The sequence below is a fragment of the Dermacentor albipictus genome, chromosome 1, assembly GCF_038994185.2.
Source record: "Dermacentor albipictus isolate Rhodes 1998 colony chromosome 1, USDA_Dalb.pri_finalv2, whole genome shotgun sequence".
Classification (NCBI taxonomy): Eukaryota; Metazoa; Arthropoda; class Arachnida; order Ixodida; family Ixodidae; genus Dermacentor; species Dermacentor albipictus.
This window is the reverse complement of record NC_091821.1, coordinates 387,078,208-387,094,008: the sequence shown is the minus strand read 5'-3', so window position 1 is coordinate 387,094,008 and position 15,801 is coordinate 387,078,208. Positions and strand designations below refer to the sequence as shown.

General features: G+C 45.4%; 2 protein-coding genes across 2 annotated transcripts in view; one reads left to right on the top strand and one right to left on the bottom strand.

Annotated features, from left to right (window-relative positions):
• LOC135902476 (uncharacterized) overlaps positions 1-15,801 on the top strand; it is an 867,879-nt gene that overhangs the window by 523,774 nt on the left and 328,304 nt on the right. The gene's annotated exons all lie outside the window — the stretch shown is intronic.
• LOC135916984 (calmodulin-like) lies at positions 11,966-14,096 on the bottom strand. Its single transcript, XM_065450421.2, has 2 exons — positions 13,480-14,096; positions 11,966-12,177 (listed from the first exon to the last, which is right to left on the bottom strand). The coding sequence occupies exons 1-2, from the start codon at positions 13,999-14,001 to the stop codon at positions 12,001-12,003; spliced, it is 699 nt and encodes a 232-aa protein (XP_065306493.2). The 5' UTR covers positions 14,002-14,096; the 3' UTR covers positions 11,966-12,000.

Genomic DNA, 15,801 nt, shown 5'->3' with positions numbered 1-15,801 from the left:
GGGTTTCCTTCACTCAAGGCGCCGTTGCATTTCATGAACACTACTTCACCTTTCCTCCGCCAAGGAACGCCTTGAAAATGCGCCCTCGACTCAAGTGAAGCGTATCGACCGAGAAGAGCGTCTGATATCGATACTATTCTTCAATGTGCTCATTAAAAGTCCCATTATTTAAGACAAATATGTGTTTCAGTTCATTCGTCTTCCTAATCAAACAACTACACGGCGCAATACACAACTTTAGCTCGGCAACGCTGCCACTATGAGCGTTCGACTGATAGAGCAAGCGGGAGCTGTGTTTCACGTCTGGCAACAATCGCATCCCAACAGCTGAGAGCATGGCGCATGGCTGAGAACCAAGATAATTTGCGCCGGCATTTGTCCGCTGCTCTTTGTTTCCTAGTGTTTCATTGGTGACTGACGTTGCGGTTGTTAATCGCGGTTATGATGGGTGATTTCGTCCTTGTGCGTATGGTGACCGAGCCTGAATGACTTCTGAGACCACAGATGGAACGGCCGATGGGCAGCTTTGTTTACCTTCAAGACCGAGTGGTGCTGTGAGTTTGCTGAAGGCAACAACAGGACAGAAAATATAGGTGAGTGAGCCATTTTTTCATGGATGCACAGTATGTCAGTGCCGTTTTCTTGAGGTCGCCGCTGCGCTGTCGATAAGCCGTTTCCGATGTGCACAAGCATGATTGACTCCAGTTGCTCATGCTGCGGGCTTTAATTAGTACCTCAAACATATTGGAGGCAGCATAAGCATGTGCAAAATATATATTTTTTTTCCTAATGGGAACTTGTGGCAGATTCGGCACGACAATCTGTTGTTGGTTTCGCTTTCTTAAACGAAAATGTAGAAGGTACGGATCGGTGCCTGCATCCAATGATCATTCCAGTATCGCGTATGAAATCTTTCGGTAGAGAAGCAGTTATAGTATACATGTGGCAGAATGCGTATATGTTTGAGTGCGTAGCTCCGGCAGGTCGAAAAAAAAAGCAAGCGCCTTTTGAGTCTTATACTTTGTTTTAGAAGCTGTGGTGGTCAGTCGGCTTGCTCAACTTGTAGCACATATGGTCAATGAACCAGCACTGGTGCCTGCATTTCCTGTGCTTCCTCACTTCACATATACGCTACGCAATGTTTTAATCTTCCGAAAATTCACTTGTCAATACTTCATCACCGCCATTTGTTTTTTCGTCTTAACTTTTTCAGTGTGCTATGTGGTAGCAGCTGATGCACGTTCCATAAACTGTGCTTTCAAGTTCACGCAATGTCAACATATCTTTAGTTGTGCTACGTCTTTTCATTTCCGTTGCTTAGGTATACTGAATTTACTTAGCGCACGAGCACCCTGTGTACATAAATGTTCTGGCATTCTGGTGCAGGATGTGGGCTTTGGAAGGACAAGCTGATGAAAAAATCAACGCCTGTGCTGCACAGTAAGGCTTCTGGCAGACCTGAAAGCATCGATAGATATGGTGCCTGCCTGCTGGAATTGCACCAACTCGCTTCTCTGAAAGAAGCTAGGTGCTCAAGAAGTACTTGACTAGCCTACCCGGTAATTAGTCTGTGCTTATTTTCATAAACTTTGTAAAAATATTCATGTTGCGTGTCCCCACATTCACAAAATTTAAATGGGGAAATGGACACCCTGTTATTTAGAACCACACACATGAAACAGCCATGTCAATGAAATCAAATTAATTTTTTATTCCCCTTCAGCTGTCGTATAATTTTTGTTTTAAATCGCATGAATATGATGGGCGAGGTCATCAGTTGCCCGTGGTGCTTTGCAGCTGCGACAGGATCCTTTTGATGCGCATAATTTGTGAAGCAACACTTTCGTAGTATTTGTAGCCAGCACTTCAGTATTTTGTGGCATGCTGAAGCTACTTTAGGATGGGCAAGTGTAGATTAAAAATATGCCATAGCTTTGATGGTTGATCTCAGCTTTTCTGAAATAACGGTAGTAATGCGCTCTATACTGTATTTTTCAGCATTGTCATTGTGACAGTCTGCATCACCATTTGGCTTATCTTGGGATCCCACAAGACACGCTGCTACCCTGGGTGTTGTACCTTGGTCAATTGCTGAAGTTCTGCAAGCCCCATTGAAGCCAACTGTCATCCGCATCCAATGGAAGAAACTCATTGTTCGGGCTGTCATAAATTATCTTAAGCTGGAGCTAGAAGCAGGGTAGAAACAGCATATATTCTACAAGAATTTACCACTGCATGCCGTCGGGTGGCTACACCCGACAGACTACTGTCTTGAACAGAGATGGTGTTTTATTCTAGAATATATTAGTCAGCAGTACTACTCCTGTTTATATCCTTGGAAGCAAACAAGCGAAGACACCAAAGACAACAGAGGAGAAATTACTTCTACTTACTAATTGAATTAAAGAAATGACAAATTAATGGCAATGAAAGTGGTTGAGAAAACTTGCCATAGGCGTGCGATGCTCCAACCAATGGAGCTACCGCGGCACCGTTTTCCCATACACTTTCTTGTGTATTTATATTTTACTACTAGAACTACCTACTACTACTACTAGAACTACATCATTTCCCACCTGCGGCAAGTTGTTTTTTCATCCACTTTCATTGCCATTAATTTATCATTTCTTTATTTCAGTTAGTAAGTACAAGTAATTTCCCTTATGTTGTCTTTGGTGACTTTGCTTGTTGGCTTCTCATGATATGATTATTAAAAATCGCGCCCCTCGGTCAACCCTCTTTCTTCTCCTTCATTACTGCTTCTGTTTGTAGGATCAGAGTTCACGCTATATTTATTGCATACTATCAAAGTACAAAAAGGCGATAATAATGTTAATTTATTGTTTTAGAAAAAAATTGGCACTTGAATTGACCAGAAATTATTAGGGGTACATACCGACTTAATAAATATGACTGAAGAAAGGCCATCTGGATGAAAAATACAATGACTTCAGCTACAACGTGTCTATGAAGGCAAATACATGCACTCAAACTGCTTTTAGGGGTGATGTGTGAGCTGTTAGGATGTCAGAAAACTGATAAATGTCTTAAGCAGAATATTTCGACGGCTATTATAGTGCAGCACGACATTAACTGGACCTCTCCTCCACTTGCACACCAATGCAAGCGCAGCACACACAGCACAGTTGGAAAGGCAGTTGCTCTTCGTGCGTGTGTTGGCAACCTGGTTCCTGCAAAGAGAAGGGGTTGGTAATAAACATACAACGATGTTAAAAAAGGTCCATGAAACGAGCTTAGGTACTGTATTCGTTTTCTGTAGTTTACATTTCGTAATAATACATTAGTTTAAGAAGTTTGTGCTCTATAGCGTGATTTTTTTTACATAAATTAGCTCATACTGTTTTTATTTATTTTTATTTGCAAAGAAACATTTTTCAGCTGGTCTACCGCTTGCTCAGCAAGACCGACAACAGCGATCTAACACTTACATAACGAACCCTATAGAGAGCTGGGATGTTCGCAATAAAGGTGTGCGAGATATATCTGCTACCACTTGCTAGCACTGTCTATATTAGGTGCTGTCACTACACTGCTGCACCTTTATTTATCGGAATAAAAAATGATGTGATGCAGAAAACTCTACTCCTTTGTATTGTTATTGTGTCTCTTTTATTCGAACAAAACATCACATTAACCTGTCTATACGTGCAGGTATAATTCTGAATGCCATTTCATGGTTGGTGACTTCCTCGTTGAGCTTGGATCTTCATAGGGATGACAAGCTTATTAAACTGAATCGTTTGAAGCAAGGATTACGTAATTATTGCTGATGACCTTAAATTGCACCAACTGCACACGGTCCGCGCGAAATTACAGTCCATTTCGTATTTTCCTTAGCGCAACTAGCAGCATCAAATTAAAGAAAATTGCAAAAATTGAAGTGAACGCACCTGCTCGTTTACAAAGATGCTCGCTTTGCTGCGGTGTGTTTCGCCGTCCTTGGATTAGCGTAGGCAGTGACGATGTGCCCGAGTACAAACAGCGCCGACGGGGCGACGGCCGGCGCTCGCGCAAGCGACACACGCACGTGCAACACACCCACTGGTGACAGGAATCTTCGTAGCTGTTTTCTTTTTGCAAGTTCAAAGTCCGCCGCAGTTATGTATCGGGCCGTGCTTGAACTGATCCGGCTTTCTACGATGAGCCGCAAGAAACACGTGAATGCACTGACGCCGATAGTAGGTTCGGAGCACTGGCACGAAGAATACGTGTGCAGGTCATCAACTGGCTCATGCACGGAGGAAGACGACAATCGCTGCACTAGCTCGCAGTCTTCTTGACAGGACGGCCGATGTGTCTCGGCGCTGCAGTGGAATAATTCCGGTGCCGAAGCGCTCCAGAGGACTGCAACGGTCCCTAAAACGAAGCCCTTGAAAATGCGCAGCACGGTTAACCCAAGATAAGCTACGGAGGCAACTGGCGTCCATCGGAAAATGCTGACGAGGCGAGCGACAGCTCGCAAGGCAGCCATGTTTACGCACTAACTTCACTCGAGGAGCGATTCAAGGTAGCTGCGAGGCTACCTTGAGATTCTCGAGTAAAGCGCTCGAGTTTTCCTTCACTCAAGGCGCGTTTCAAGTGGAGGGCGATTTGTGAAACGAAAAACCGCCCTCAAGGAGCATTTCGAGTGGAGGGTCAAGTCGAGGTGCGTTTGTGAATACGGGGGTAAGATACGGTGTTCCGACTTCAACCCAAATCTTGATTTGTTTGCACGTCACCAACGAACGGACCTGTAAGAGTCAGGTACATTCGCCATGGTATGACTGAACCAGTACTCCCTTACGTTGTGCCTTCAGCAATTTAGCCTACTGGGCTGGCGTACCTCGGGACAGTGATGATGTGTGACTGAAGGAAGCCTTCCAAGACTGGTCGGGCGTATTCATTAGATATTATGGCGTTGAACATCCTGAAGTGTAGCTTGCTGGTTTAGAATGTGCCACGTGAACACGCGCTCGCACGCACGCACGTGCACACACAAACACACACACACACACACACACACACACACACACACACACACACACACACGCACGCACACACGCGCACACGCACACGCACACACACGCACACACACACACACACATAGAGAGAGAGAGAGAGAGAGAGAGAGGCCAGCTTAAAGCTGAATATCAGATATAGCGACGCGCTACTTGAAAACCTGACATTTCGGATGTATATAGGGCCAGTGATGCAGCATACTTTCAAGCACAAATATATTTGATCTTTGTAATTCTTTCTCAATCGTTCAGAGCCTCTTCGCTTTGAAGAATGGGCTTTTTGGTATGTAATCTTTTTGTTTACATTATTAGCACGTGCGCACGTCAACTGATAGTGTCAGCAGTAAGTATGCGCTCTCTGCGCGTCCTGACGAAAGTTTTATTATTGTAGCTCCACTTGAATGCAGTCTCGATTTTCAGACAAGTCGTTCTGGATTTGTTTGCTCAATGCCGATTCCCAGTCGCATATAGCCCTCGCTTCCGCGAAAGATGCAGGATGAAAGTCATTAATGCAGAAACAATGCGAACTTTGCTGCGGATTCAAGCAATCCTATTTACGTTCCAGTGCTGAGCAGAAGTAGCAAATTTGCGTACTGAAGCGGCAACGTGATCCAGATTTCGGGCCGGCGATTGGATTAGCATAAAGATAGTCTCTTATTATCGGAAGCGTGCCGCCGAAAACGGGACGAGGAGAGGTTTTCAAGCGTATTAACGCTTCGGTTCGTAGACACACAAGTGGCGCCTCATATCTGCGGCCACAGCAACACGGCAAAGAACTGCGAGAACACTTCTCAAACATTTTAAAAGTAATCCCTGTATATTGCTCTGCAATTTTGATCCCTGTTTCTGTGGTAATGCTGCAGTCAGAAAACACCTAAATAAGTATCGCATATATGAAAGCCCGACATTGACATACTAAAGCTTTAGCTACGCGCCAGGGTTGCCATGCGCTTCGTAAACAATGTGCTCTGACATATTTGATCGAAGCATCCTTATAGCAAGGTTTTGGAGAGTTGTCGCCCAAGCAAATTTCCTGAAGCACTCATTAATCGTTTAGTAGTGGTGAGAAGCTTTTCAAAACACCCAGAGCTATCTAAACAAGGCAGGGTGTCCACACAGAACACGGGACATCAACCACGTGCACAGATAACCATCAATGTGAGAGTTCTAAGTAAATCATTCATTTATTGCCATTGTTAATGTCTGCCTCAGAAGGTGTCTTATATTCGAAGGCACCACGTCCTGTGACTCCAATGTTTTTACTCAAATTTGGACATTTAACGAGAACATGATGTACACATTTTCTTTGGCAGTCTCTTGTGAAGTTTGACGGAGAGGAAACACACGCTGCATTTTAAGGATTTTCTAACGGTTTGAAAAAGCCCAGGTTTGTCGAATGAGAAAGGAACCCTCAAGAAAACAGCGGTTATCCCCTTTTTCGCTATCCGAACCAGCCATTCTCTACGTATACCTTTCACTGAAAATGGCCAGCACTAAATATATTGTAGTATTCTGCCTCATGTTTGTTTGTTTCTGCGGCCTATCTTTGATACGTACTATATGGCTTAGAAGGAGTAGCTTACATGAACCGGTGGCCCCGGCCGAGGTGGAGTCGTGCTTTTAGCATTTTGCAGCCGTGGACGTGATCGCGCCTTCCATTTCCTGTCCTGGCAGCTGCATTTAAATGGGAGGGAGATGCGAAAAAAAAAAAAAAATGCGGGTGTACATATAAGATTTGGGTGCATGTTAACGAGCCTTAGCTGGTAAAAATTAATCGGAAGTCACGCACTGTGGCGTGCCTGATAATTAGATCGTGGTTTTGGTACGTAAAACTAGATAATTTTATTAATTTAGCGCACGATGTCAACCTCTTACTCGATTAAATATAAGGGAGAAAAAAGTCGCAGGCAGCTTTTTTCGCTAATGCGGCTGAGATTAAGGTGTCATTAAGCCTGTGAGGGAAGTGAAAATTGGAGTGCAATTCAAACAATTTTCGTTTAGAGCAAAGAACGGAGCTTCATAGTAATATGACCAGAAAGAAACATCACGGTATTGTACTCGTGTAGCTCGAGTTTTCGCGGTTAAGCTTGAACAGTTTTGTCTAAGCTTCTTCATTCTGGCTTCAAACCGCCTTGCTGAGGCCTTTTACATTATCTTTCTCGTAAATAACTTGTCATCAAAACATTTATTCTGTGGCCCCTATTAGTATTATTTAGCCTCTAATTTCACTACTCAGCTGCTTTCAGAACGATATAGAGGAAATGCTAAAATGTGACGAATATATACTAATAGTAAGCGCTGTTGTCCAAAACCGAGCAAAATTCCCGAATTTTCGCACAATAAAGCGCGCAATTTCTTCATCAACCACAATTTACATCTTAAATTGAATTCGCCGTGAACACAAAACATTTCTACATTCCATAAGAACGTTACAACACGAGTAGTGCGCACAATTTTGAAAACAATAGTAATGTTACTTTTTATATTTTCTTTGCCAAGTAGTAGAAAAATTGAGGGTGTGTGCATAGTAATTTTGAAAGTCAAGTCAAATGCCGTTCGGATCGTGACGACACGGAATTCAATACGAATTGAATGAATTTATAATAAGTTAATTTGGTCTAACAAGACAACTTCCTTTAACATAACGCTCGATATCCGCAGAATATTACTTGAAACAATCATAAATGCCAACCAAGAACAAAATATCAGAACTCTACGCACGGCTTTAAGTTCACAGAGAGCGGGGACTACAGCAATGAAGCTGCGATTTTGTCAGCATATCTTAAATAGAAGTGAAGCATTGAAGTTAAACCAAGTTAAATAATGGCAGCTTCACGAGCGAAGCGAGAAACCGCCGACTACCACCGAGATCATGTTCGACAGAACGCTCCGCGATAGAATTCGAGACATATACCGAGCGTCTAACCTCATGACGTGATATTAGTGGCACATGGACAGTGGTGCAACACGGACATTAAAGGGAGGCCAGCGAGAATGAACAAGTTGAGCGGTACTAGCAAATCTCCCTTCTACTTTGCCAGGAAAGTCACTCGTAGCGCTAGAAGATACTTGTAAGCCACAGTGAGAACAAGCCAAAAGCAAAACACAAGGGTCGACGTCGGCTTGGAGTTCCCGCACAAGCGTGCCATGACATCACGGATTTTGACGACGTCTTCTCACGCAAGCTACACTCACGCCTTCTTCCATACTGATGGCTAAAGCTCCACTTCTTTATGTCCCACGTGACCCTGGTCTTGTTTCTGTCTCTCACCTTTCTTGGGTGCACGGGAAACTTCCCGGGCCATTTCTGCACGCTTTGCCTTTCACGGCAATCGTTACTGGCGCTCTCTTGGTGCACCCTAGGCGGCGTCCATGTGACGTGAAAGTACCATGCGTGTGCCGTCACCTTGCTCGCAGCCGGAGTGTCTCCTGTGAGAGGAGCGAAAGGGCCTTTGTTTTAATTTGCAGCTGTTTCCGCAGTGTACGCTGGTGCAATATTTTGCGGTCGTTTACTAAAACGGGTCGGGTATCTACAAATTTAGGGGCTCGTTAAAGAACCACAGCTGGTCTAAATTATTCCAGGGCGCCCCGCTACAGGCATCACTCATAAGTTATAAGCCACGGTGCAGTTTCGAGCCACTGGACCCCATAACTCTATTTATTTCTCAACGAGGTGTGGCATGGCAGTGTGGGGATAGGGTGAGAACGTGAATAGCAAGAGACGAACCAGTAAAAAAAGAAAACATTAGGTTTACTGTGCCATCTTTCAGTAAAACGATTTTGACGTAAACCCAAATTTTCGTTAGGGATTCTTTGCACGATGCTCAGTATTTAACCGGGAAAAAACTGCATCGTCAGCACCGACTATTTTCCCCAGTATCTGCACACTTGATAACGCTGCCTATCCTGTATTTTGAATTCGACTCTGTTAAGGATTCTCGTTTGTCTATTGTGTTCCCGTTGTTTACGTGTTACTTGGCAGCTACAGTGCAAAATTTCGCGCAGTCACTTCTATATATACCGTACAGGGATGGCCCTTAGGCTGCTCAAAGTAAATAACTCATTGCCCACTCCACGCAGAGAATCGATAAGCTCCTCAAGCGAAAGTGCATGGAAGTCTCGTTCCCCTTATCGCGATTGTTTGGACAGCGCTGGCACAACAGGCACCGTTTGTCGTTTGCGAGAACGGAGATACTGATGTTGCAATTGGAACATTCACGTGCAATCAACGCATTCACCTTCACGTTCTGCCTCGTTTTGCGCACAGTGAAAAACTTTTGGCTCAGGGCATATTACGCTAAGCCTTTCACTGCAAAATCCGGTCGCGAACATTACCTTCAGCTTATCGGCCACCGTATCCACTTTATTCTCTCTCGCGCCATGCGAACTTTGGCACGAAAATAACTAAAGGCACCTGTTCATATCGAATTGCCCCACACCTTAGTATACCCGAAGCGCAGAGTCATCCGCAAGCTACTGCGCTGACTTCTACCTTTCACTGGAGCAGCACTAGTACGCCTTCATTGTCGCGCGAAGGACAAATTTTTGCGCTTATGTATGCTGCGTCATAAAGTTTTGTGCGTTTAATGATAAAGCTTCAGGCAAAAAAAAAAGATACTTTTACAGGCAGGTTAACCGGAGCTGTCTCGAGCACGATTCCGAAGCCTTAGGCAACGTTCCCGACGATATCGATGCAACACAATAATCTTTCAAGGTTGATTTTCTAAAAAAAAAAGCAGGCTGATCTTACCAAAAAAAAAAAGCTGATAGACTTATGTTACCTTGCAAATTATTTTGTGCGTTCTTTTTTCTCCTCTTTTCTGTAGCGACGTGGTTGCACAATAGGAACTGAGGAAGCCTGTAGCGGACTGCGATAAAGAAGTCAGAGTCTCTTGGGCTCAGATCGATATTTAAAAGCTCCCTTTAAAGGCAGACAAGGTAGTTTCCGACGTAGAAGATGTGATACCGCAAGCGAAGACTCACGAGGCAGCCATTACTGGTCTTGTTGAAACAAAACAAGCGAAACTCTTCAAAGAATAAGACGAAACGAGAAGGCGAAGAGCTTGTAGCCGCATAACAAGGTTCATCGTTAGGTCGATCTCATGTTTCACAGGCTTAGCGCCGAGAGAAAAAGTAGAGTGGGTGTGAACAACGTTTCGTAATAAACGGCTTAGAAGGAGCGAAGCGGAATAAAATTCGTGCAAGTGACAAACCGAAAATGGGGTAAAGCACCATCACCCTATGGATGTCCTACTTTTACGCGGCTCATGTCGCAAAGTGTTCTCGTTAACAGTGACGGTGCTGAGCTTCGCTTTAATAGACATTCACCTCCAGTATTTACAGCTCTGCAGCACGGGCACCATTAGCGGGACCAGGCTGCATAAATGTTAGGCCTGTGCCTGGAGAGGCAGACTGCTTACAGCTGAAGTTTTGAGAAAAAAACTGACGTATTTTGAAGAAAAGAGCGCTACAAAGACACGGACCAAAAGAAGAACATGTACGACAGACAGGCGCTAACTTCCAACTAAATGTATCTACTACAACTAAACGTATGTGTTTGCGTATCTTCTGCGCAAAGATGTGACTTTAAGAAGATGTCGTACGCTACTTTACTTTGCGTGTTTGCTGAAAGCGGTGTTCCAAATTTATTTTTTGCCTAAACAAGTTGAGCACTAGCAGAACTTTGTTGCGGGGCGAGTCGGTGCTCCGGTGTCGTAGGTGAACGACCGCGAATATACCTGCAGACACACAGAGGAGAAAGAGTAAAATTGAATTATATTTTGTGAAAAGTGAAATTTCGAAAAGTAGCCGTGTAGGCATGCGTGTCGATCGTACAGGTGAAAGGCCCTAGCATACACTGCAAGTGGTAGCTAACGTTATTTTCCATGTGCCTACCGCAAAACAAAAGAGGGGCGTACGTATTTATTTGCTCAGTAAAATTCCTTTCGTGTCAACAGTTCTTGTTTTCTTGCATGTGCGTGTGTACCTGCGTGTACGTTTGTGTTCGCGCTAGTCCTATTGAAGTGTACATCGCTAATGGCAAAATATAATTTCACAGTAAGAAAGCATCACTTCGCCGCTGTCCTAACTGGGACGCGGATTGCTCGCACGTCACAATATGCGAGCGTCTGACGGGACTCGTCTGTATCGAATAACAGCGTTAGGCCGTTTGGCAGTGATGCACAAGATTTGTTTTGAGAGAAAGTCAGATTTACGAAGCTACAAGACGCAGTTTTATACAGAAGAGGCCAGAAGAAACGCGGGCTAGACAGTATAGTTACATGCATGAACTGTGGAGAAGTCAACTGGACGAGGATGCCATCTGCCGCTTCAAGACGCAATGTGTTTGCAACTTTAGAACATGTAGAAAGCACAGGTTCGAACAAGCATAATTTTAGTTCATACCTTTTGTGGTACGTCTGTGTTATGCTCGACCACATCACGTATTAGCAACGCGTTAGATTACGCGTTTGCGCAGTAGGAGGACAAAGTAAATCTCCCTGCTCGAGCACGCATAGCAGGTAGCAGCAGTGTTCGATGCTAGGAACTTCACCGTTACTTGAATTCTTGGCCCACTTGTTTCCGTGGTTCATCATTTTTGAATGTCCAGACAACTGCACATCCCTTACGACGGCTCTGTTTAAACGTTTGTCTTGCGGCCACATGGAACAAACGGTCAAGAAATGACATTTACTTTTTTTAGGGCATGCTGCTAATGCCAATAGGGATTGGTGCAGGATAGGCACACACTAAGTGTCCTGCCGATATGATACGGCCAGCTTTTGACCAAGAATTAAATATAGAAAGCATAACTATGCATTGCTAGTTCGTTAAAATAGCATAAACAAAGGTAATATTACTCTTCGAAATTCAAGCCTAGGGGGAACGATATCGGTAGCGAGTACAGTAAACGATCAACAATATGTGTGCAGTAGATGTCAGTGGCATAGGCAGGACAAATTAAATGCATTTATTTCAACGTTTACGAGGATGTCATTAGTGCAACAAACTCGTCGTAGTTAATTTGGCCGTCTCCATCCGTGTCAGCTTCCCGTATCATTGCGTCGACTTCTTCGTTCGTCAGTTTCTCGCCCAATGTTGTCATGACGTGGCGCAACTCGGCTGCGGTGATGAAGCCGTTCCCGTCTCTGTCAAAGACCTGCGCAGGTAATCAAGACAAAAGTTCACCATTTTATAGCAGCTTTGTGATAACGGTGTCAAATGAAAGAGTCCCCACCCCGGGAGATAAAATTATTATACAATACATTTTCTTTGTATAAAGTTTGGTGAAGTCTACACATTTTAGTTAAAGGTTGGTATTGAGCTGAGGCTGGTGCTCCTGTGAAAATTAGCCAGATCTTAATGTAACCGTAACAGGCAATGAAGATGCAGGAAAGGAGGCATGCTAGAAGAACAGAAGTGTAGGTGGCAGTGCTTAGAGATTCGAGACTAATTTCTCACTCACGCCATGCAAATGCTGCAGAGCATGCTTGCGCATCTTCAGTTTTATGCATGATAAATGCGCTTAGCCACGTGTTCTGTACAGAGACAGAGAGAGACATACATCGTTTATTGTATGTATGCGGTTTTATGCAGGAACGTTTAATATGTTTCACTTGTCGTGCTTAGTTTATGCTAGGGTGACGCATGGAATGACTTATTTACACGACCTAACATACACAGGCTCACATAGTGGCAGCTAACTGGAACATCTGGCAGAAGCGGTTGCCTCGGAGGAAGAGGAAAAAGGCGGCTGCAGAGCGTGAAGAGCCGCTATAGGGTACCTGATATAGCTCAAGGAAGCTACTCTGCAGTGCTCCTAAAGCGTGCACTTGGTTTACCGATTACTTTTGCAAAGTAAATATTTAGTTCATGTTGAATTTGATTGCATCCGCATCACAGCCGTAGGACCTGACCTTGTGGCGATTTAGATGAGTTCTCATTTTTTTAGCTTGCGATAAAGTCAGAAAATTCAACAGAGGGCGCTAAGGCTAGAGCATAATCTCTGCATTTATTTCCAAGCGTTTGACGTTTGCTTTAAAGGCTGCAACCATGACATGAATGTGCCAAAGCAGATTCTGGGCATTTGGATTCTGGTCGTGGCGATAATAATATCAGACCGCAACAGCGTACGTTCTTCAACAACACGCACATGACTCCTTGATGCATATTCCGAGTGGTTGCAGTGTCTTACGCCCCTATAAAATAGAATTCAATTTATGCCCAGCTTAAAACGTATATAGTTACGGCTTAATTATGTCTTCTCCATGTTTGATGGGGCTGCAGCACGTCTGGCATGCCTTACGGGCATAACATTGGAGGACGAGTGTCATTATGTTTCTCTTTCGAGGATGGCCTATGATAGATATCGCCGATCGATTGCTTCAAGCGAACGCAGGGATGAAGGATGAATTCAGGCTTGAGCGCACATTGGGGAAAGTGAAGGTTGACGCGCGCTCACCTTGAACGCCTCGCGGATCTCTTCTTCCGTGTCCGCTGCGCGCGCCTTCTTGGTCATCATGGCGAGAAACTCGGGAAACTCCACGGTGCCGTTGCCGTCAGTGTCCACCTCGGCGACCATGTCTTTGAGCTCAGCCTCGGTAGGGTTCTGGCCGAGGGCGCGCATCATGGTGCCCAGCTCCTTTGTGCTGATCGCGCCGTTGCCATCCTTGTCGAACAGGGCAAACGCCTCGCGGAGCTCCGCGATCATGTCGTCGGGGAGCTGCGACACGGCCACGTCATGCGCCGCTCGGCCACCACCTCCAGCGCCACCACCGCTCGGTGCGGTGTCCTTTCTGATGCCCTTGGGCAGACCTTTGCTGCTGCCGCTGCCACTGGCACCGCTGGTACTCGGGCCGCCGGCATTCGGTTTAAGTGCACTGCTCCCTGGAGCTTTCGGCGGCGGCGGCGCCTTTGAAGCAATGGTGGTGGTCGGTTTTTGGCCTCCTCTAGGGGGCGAGTGTGATGACGAGGATCCCTTCATGGCCACCACTGACGTCCCGCCGCCGCCACCACCACCGTCGCCCCAGCTGCTGCACTTGTCCAAGCTGTTGATAGTCCGGAATGATGATTATGGTCTTCGATGCTGGCATGCACCCACTATGCGGATGATAGGTCACGAATGGGGCGCAATTCATAACAATTCTCATGACGTGCACTTGCATAAATGTAAATTATTTTAATCATTTAAGCTAAGAAGTTAAAAAGTTAGTGCAGTATAGTATAAACTAGATTATAGGGCGGTCCAGTAAATAGGTGGACTTCTCACCTAGACTTGGCCTGGGTATTCTGTAAGAGTCCATCTAGTGGACTGTCCATTTCGGCCGCTACTGATTGGCTGGGGCCGCTCGTCTCCTCCTCTCTCGTACAGCTGCCTCCAATCAGGACTGACCGAAATGGACAGTCCATTAGGTGGACTCTTACGGAATACCCATCAGGCTCCGTTGCCGCTCGTCATTCCAGCGTAGAATCTCACTTCTCTTCTGTCGTCGTAATGGGGAGGCCGCATTTTCGTAGGTATGATCCATTGCTTAAGAGGTATGAGCCATTCATTGTATTAAGTGACGGGCATATTTAATTTTGAAGCAATCTTGAAGAATCGCAAGCGGCAATGCCGGGCGGATGAGGCCAACCACGCCACCGAGCAAACTCGAGACGTTGAACACAAGCGATGACGGTGGACTGTGGGCGTACCGTCACTGACGTCGTTCTCTCCGTCGCGGTGATGGGCCTTGCGCCCAATATACGGAACTTCGGATGAGTGGTTTCGCACATTCCATCCCAGCTGAAACTATGGGAAGATCACGAGTAGTGCGCACTCCTGAGGAAGAAGCTGCCTACCGCGAGCGTCAGCGAGAGTTGGCTCGTAGACGGGCTCGTCGTCGTAGGGCCGACCTCGAGCTGCGCGCGATGACCATTCAGACGGCCATAAAAGAGACAACACAAGACCAAGCAAATACAACATTACATACAAAATGAATAAGAAAACAATCAGAGGGTTTTTATTACACGCCAAACCTTGCTCTCCGCATGGCGCGCAAGAAAGGGGCGGAGTAACTTGCACGCGAAAAATAAAGTACTGCAAAACGCAGGCAGAAACATCACGCACAAAAAAAAGAACAGAAAGAAGACTGGGAGAATCGCAAAAAGGAAAGCATTCTTAAAGCATGCTCACCCCTCAAAGCACGCAGAAGCGAACATGAGGGGAAAGAATGGTGAAGCAATAGATTTACAATATAGACTGCCTGCGAAGTTTGACTTGCATGGTGTAACACTCAGTGTAACTAACACAGCTTAGGTGTGCGACCGTCTTCACGGACTGAAAGAGGCGGTGATGTGGATTGTGGTCCTTACAAAGCGAGTCATCGCAGCAGACATGCAGGCGCCTTTCCGACGGTCGCTTCTCCGAAGATCGCGAGCCCCCGCCGGTCGAACGTAACAATACACACTGCTTTTCGAGTCCCAACCAGCACTTGATTCCGGCGTGCAGTTTAGGTTTTACCTTGGGTGAGTAAATATTTCCCCTCCTATTTATCATCACATAAAAAGGAAAAATATATATAAAAGCTCTTGAAAGCTAAACTTAGTATAGCCTTAATCAGTGGCTCCGCGCAAGTTTGATGCTACGAATGATGCGCGTTTGGTGACCCGTACAGGGCCGCGTTAGTTGAAGGAAGATTGCGTGATGTTTATCGAAAATTGGTGGATGCGCTTAGTCTAGGTGTTGGTGGAACGTTGCATTTAGCTTGTGGTCACGAGGCTGATCGTGTCTTTGTCAGCTGTG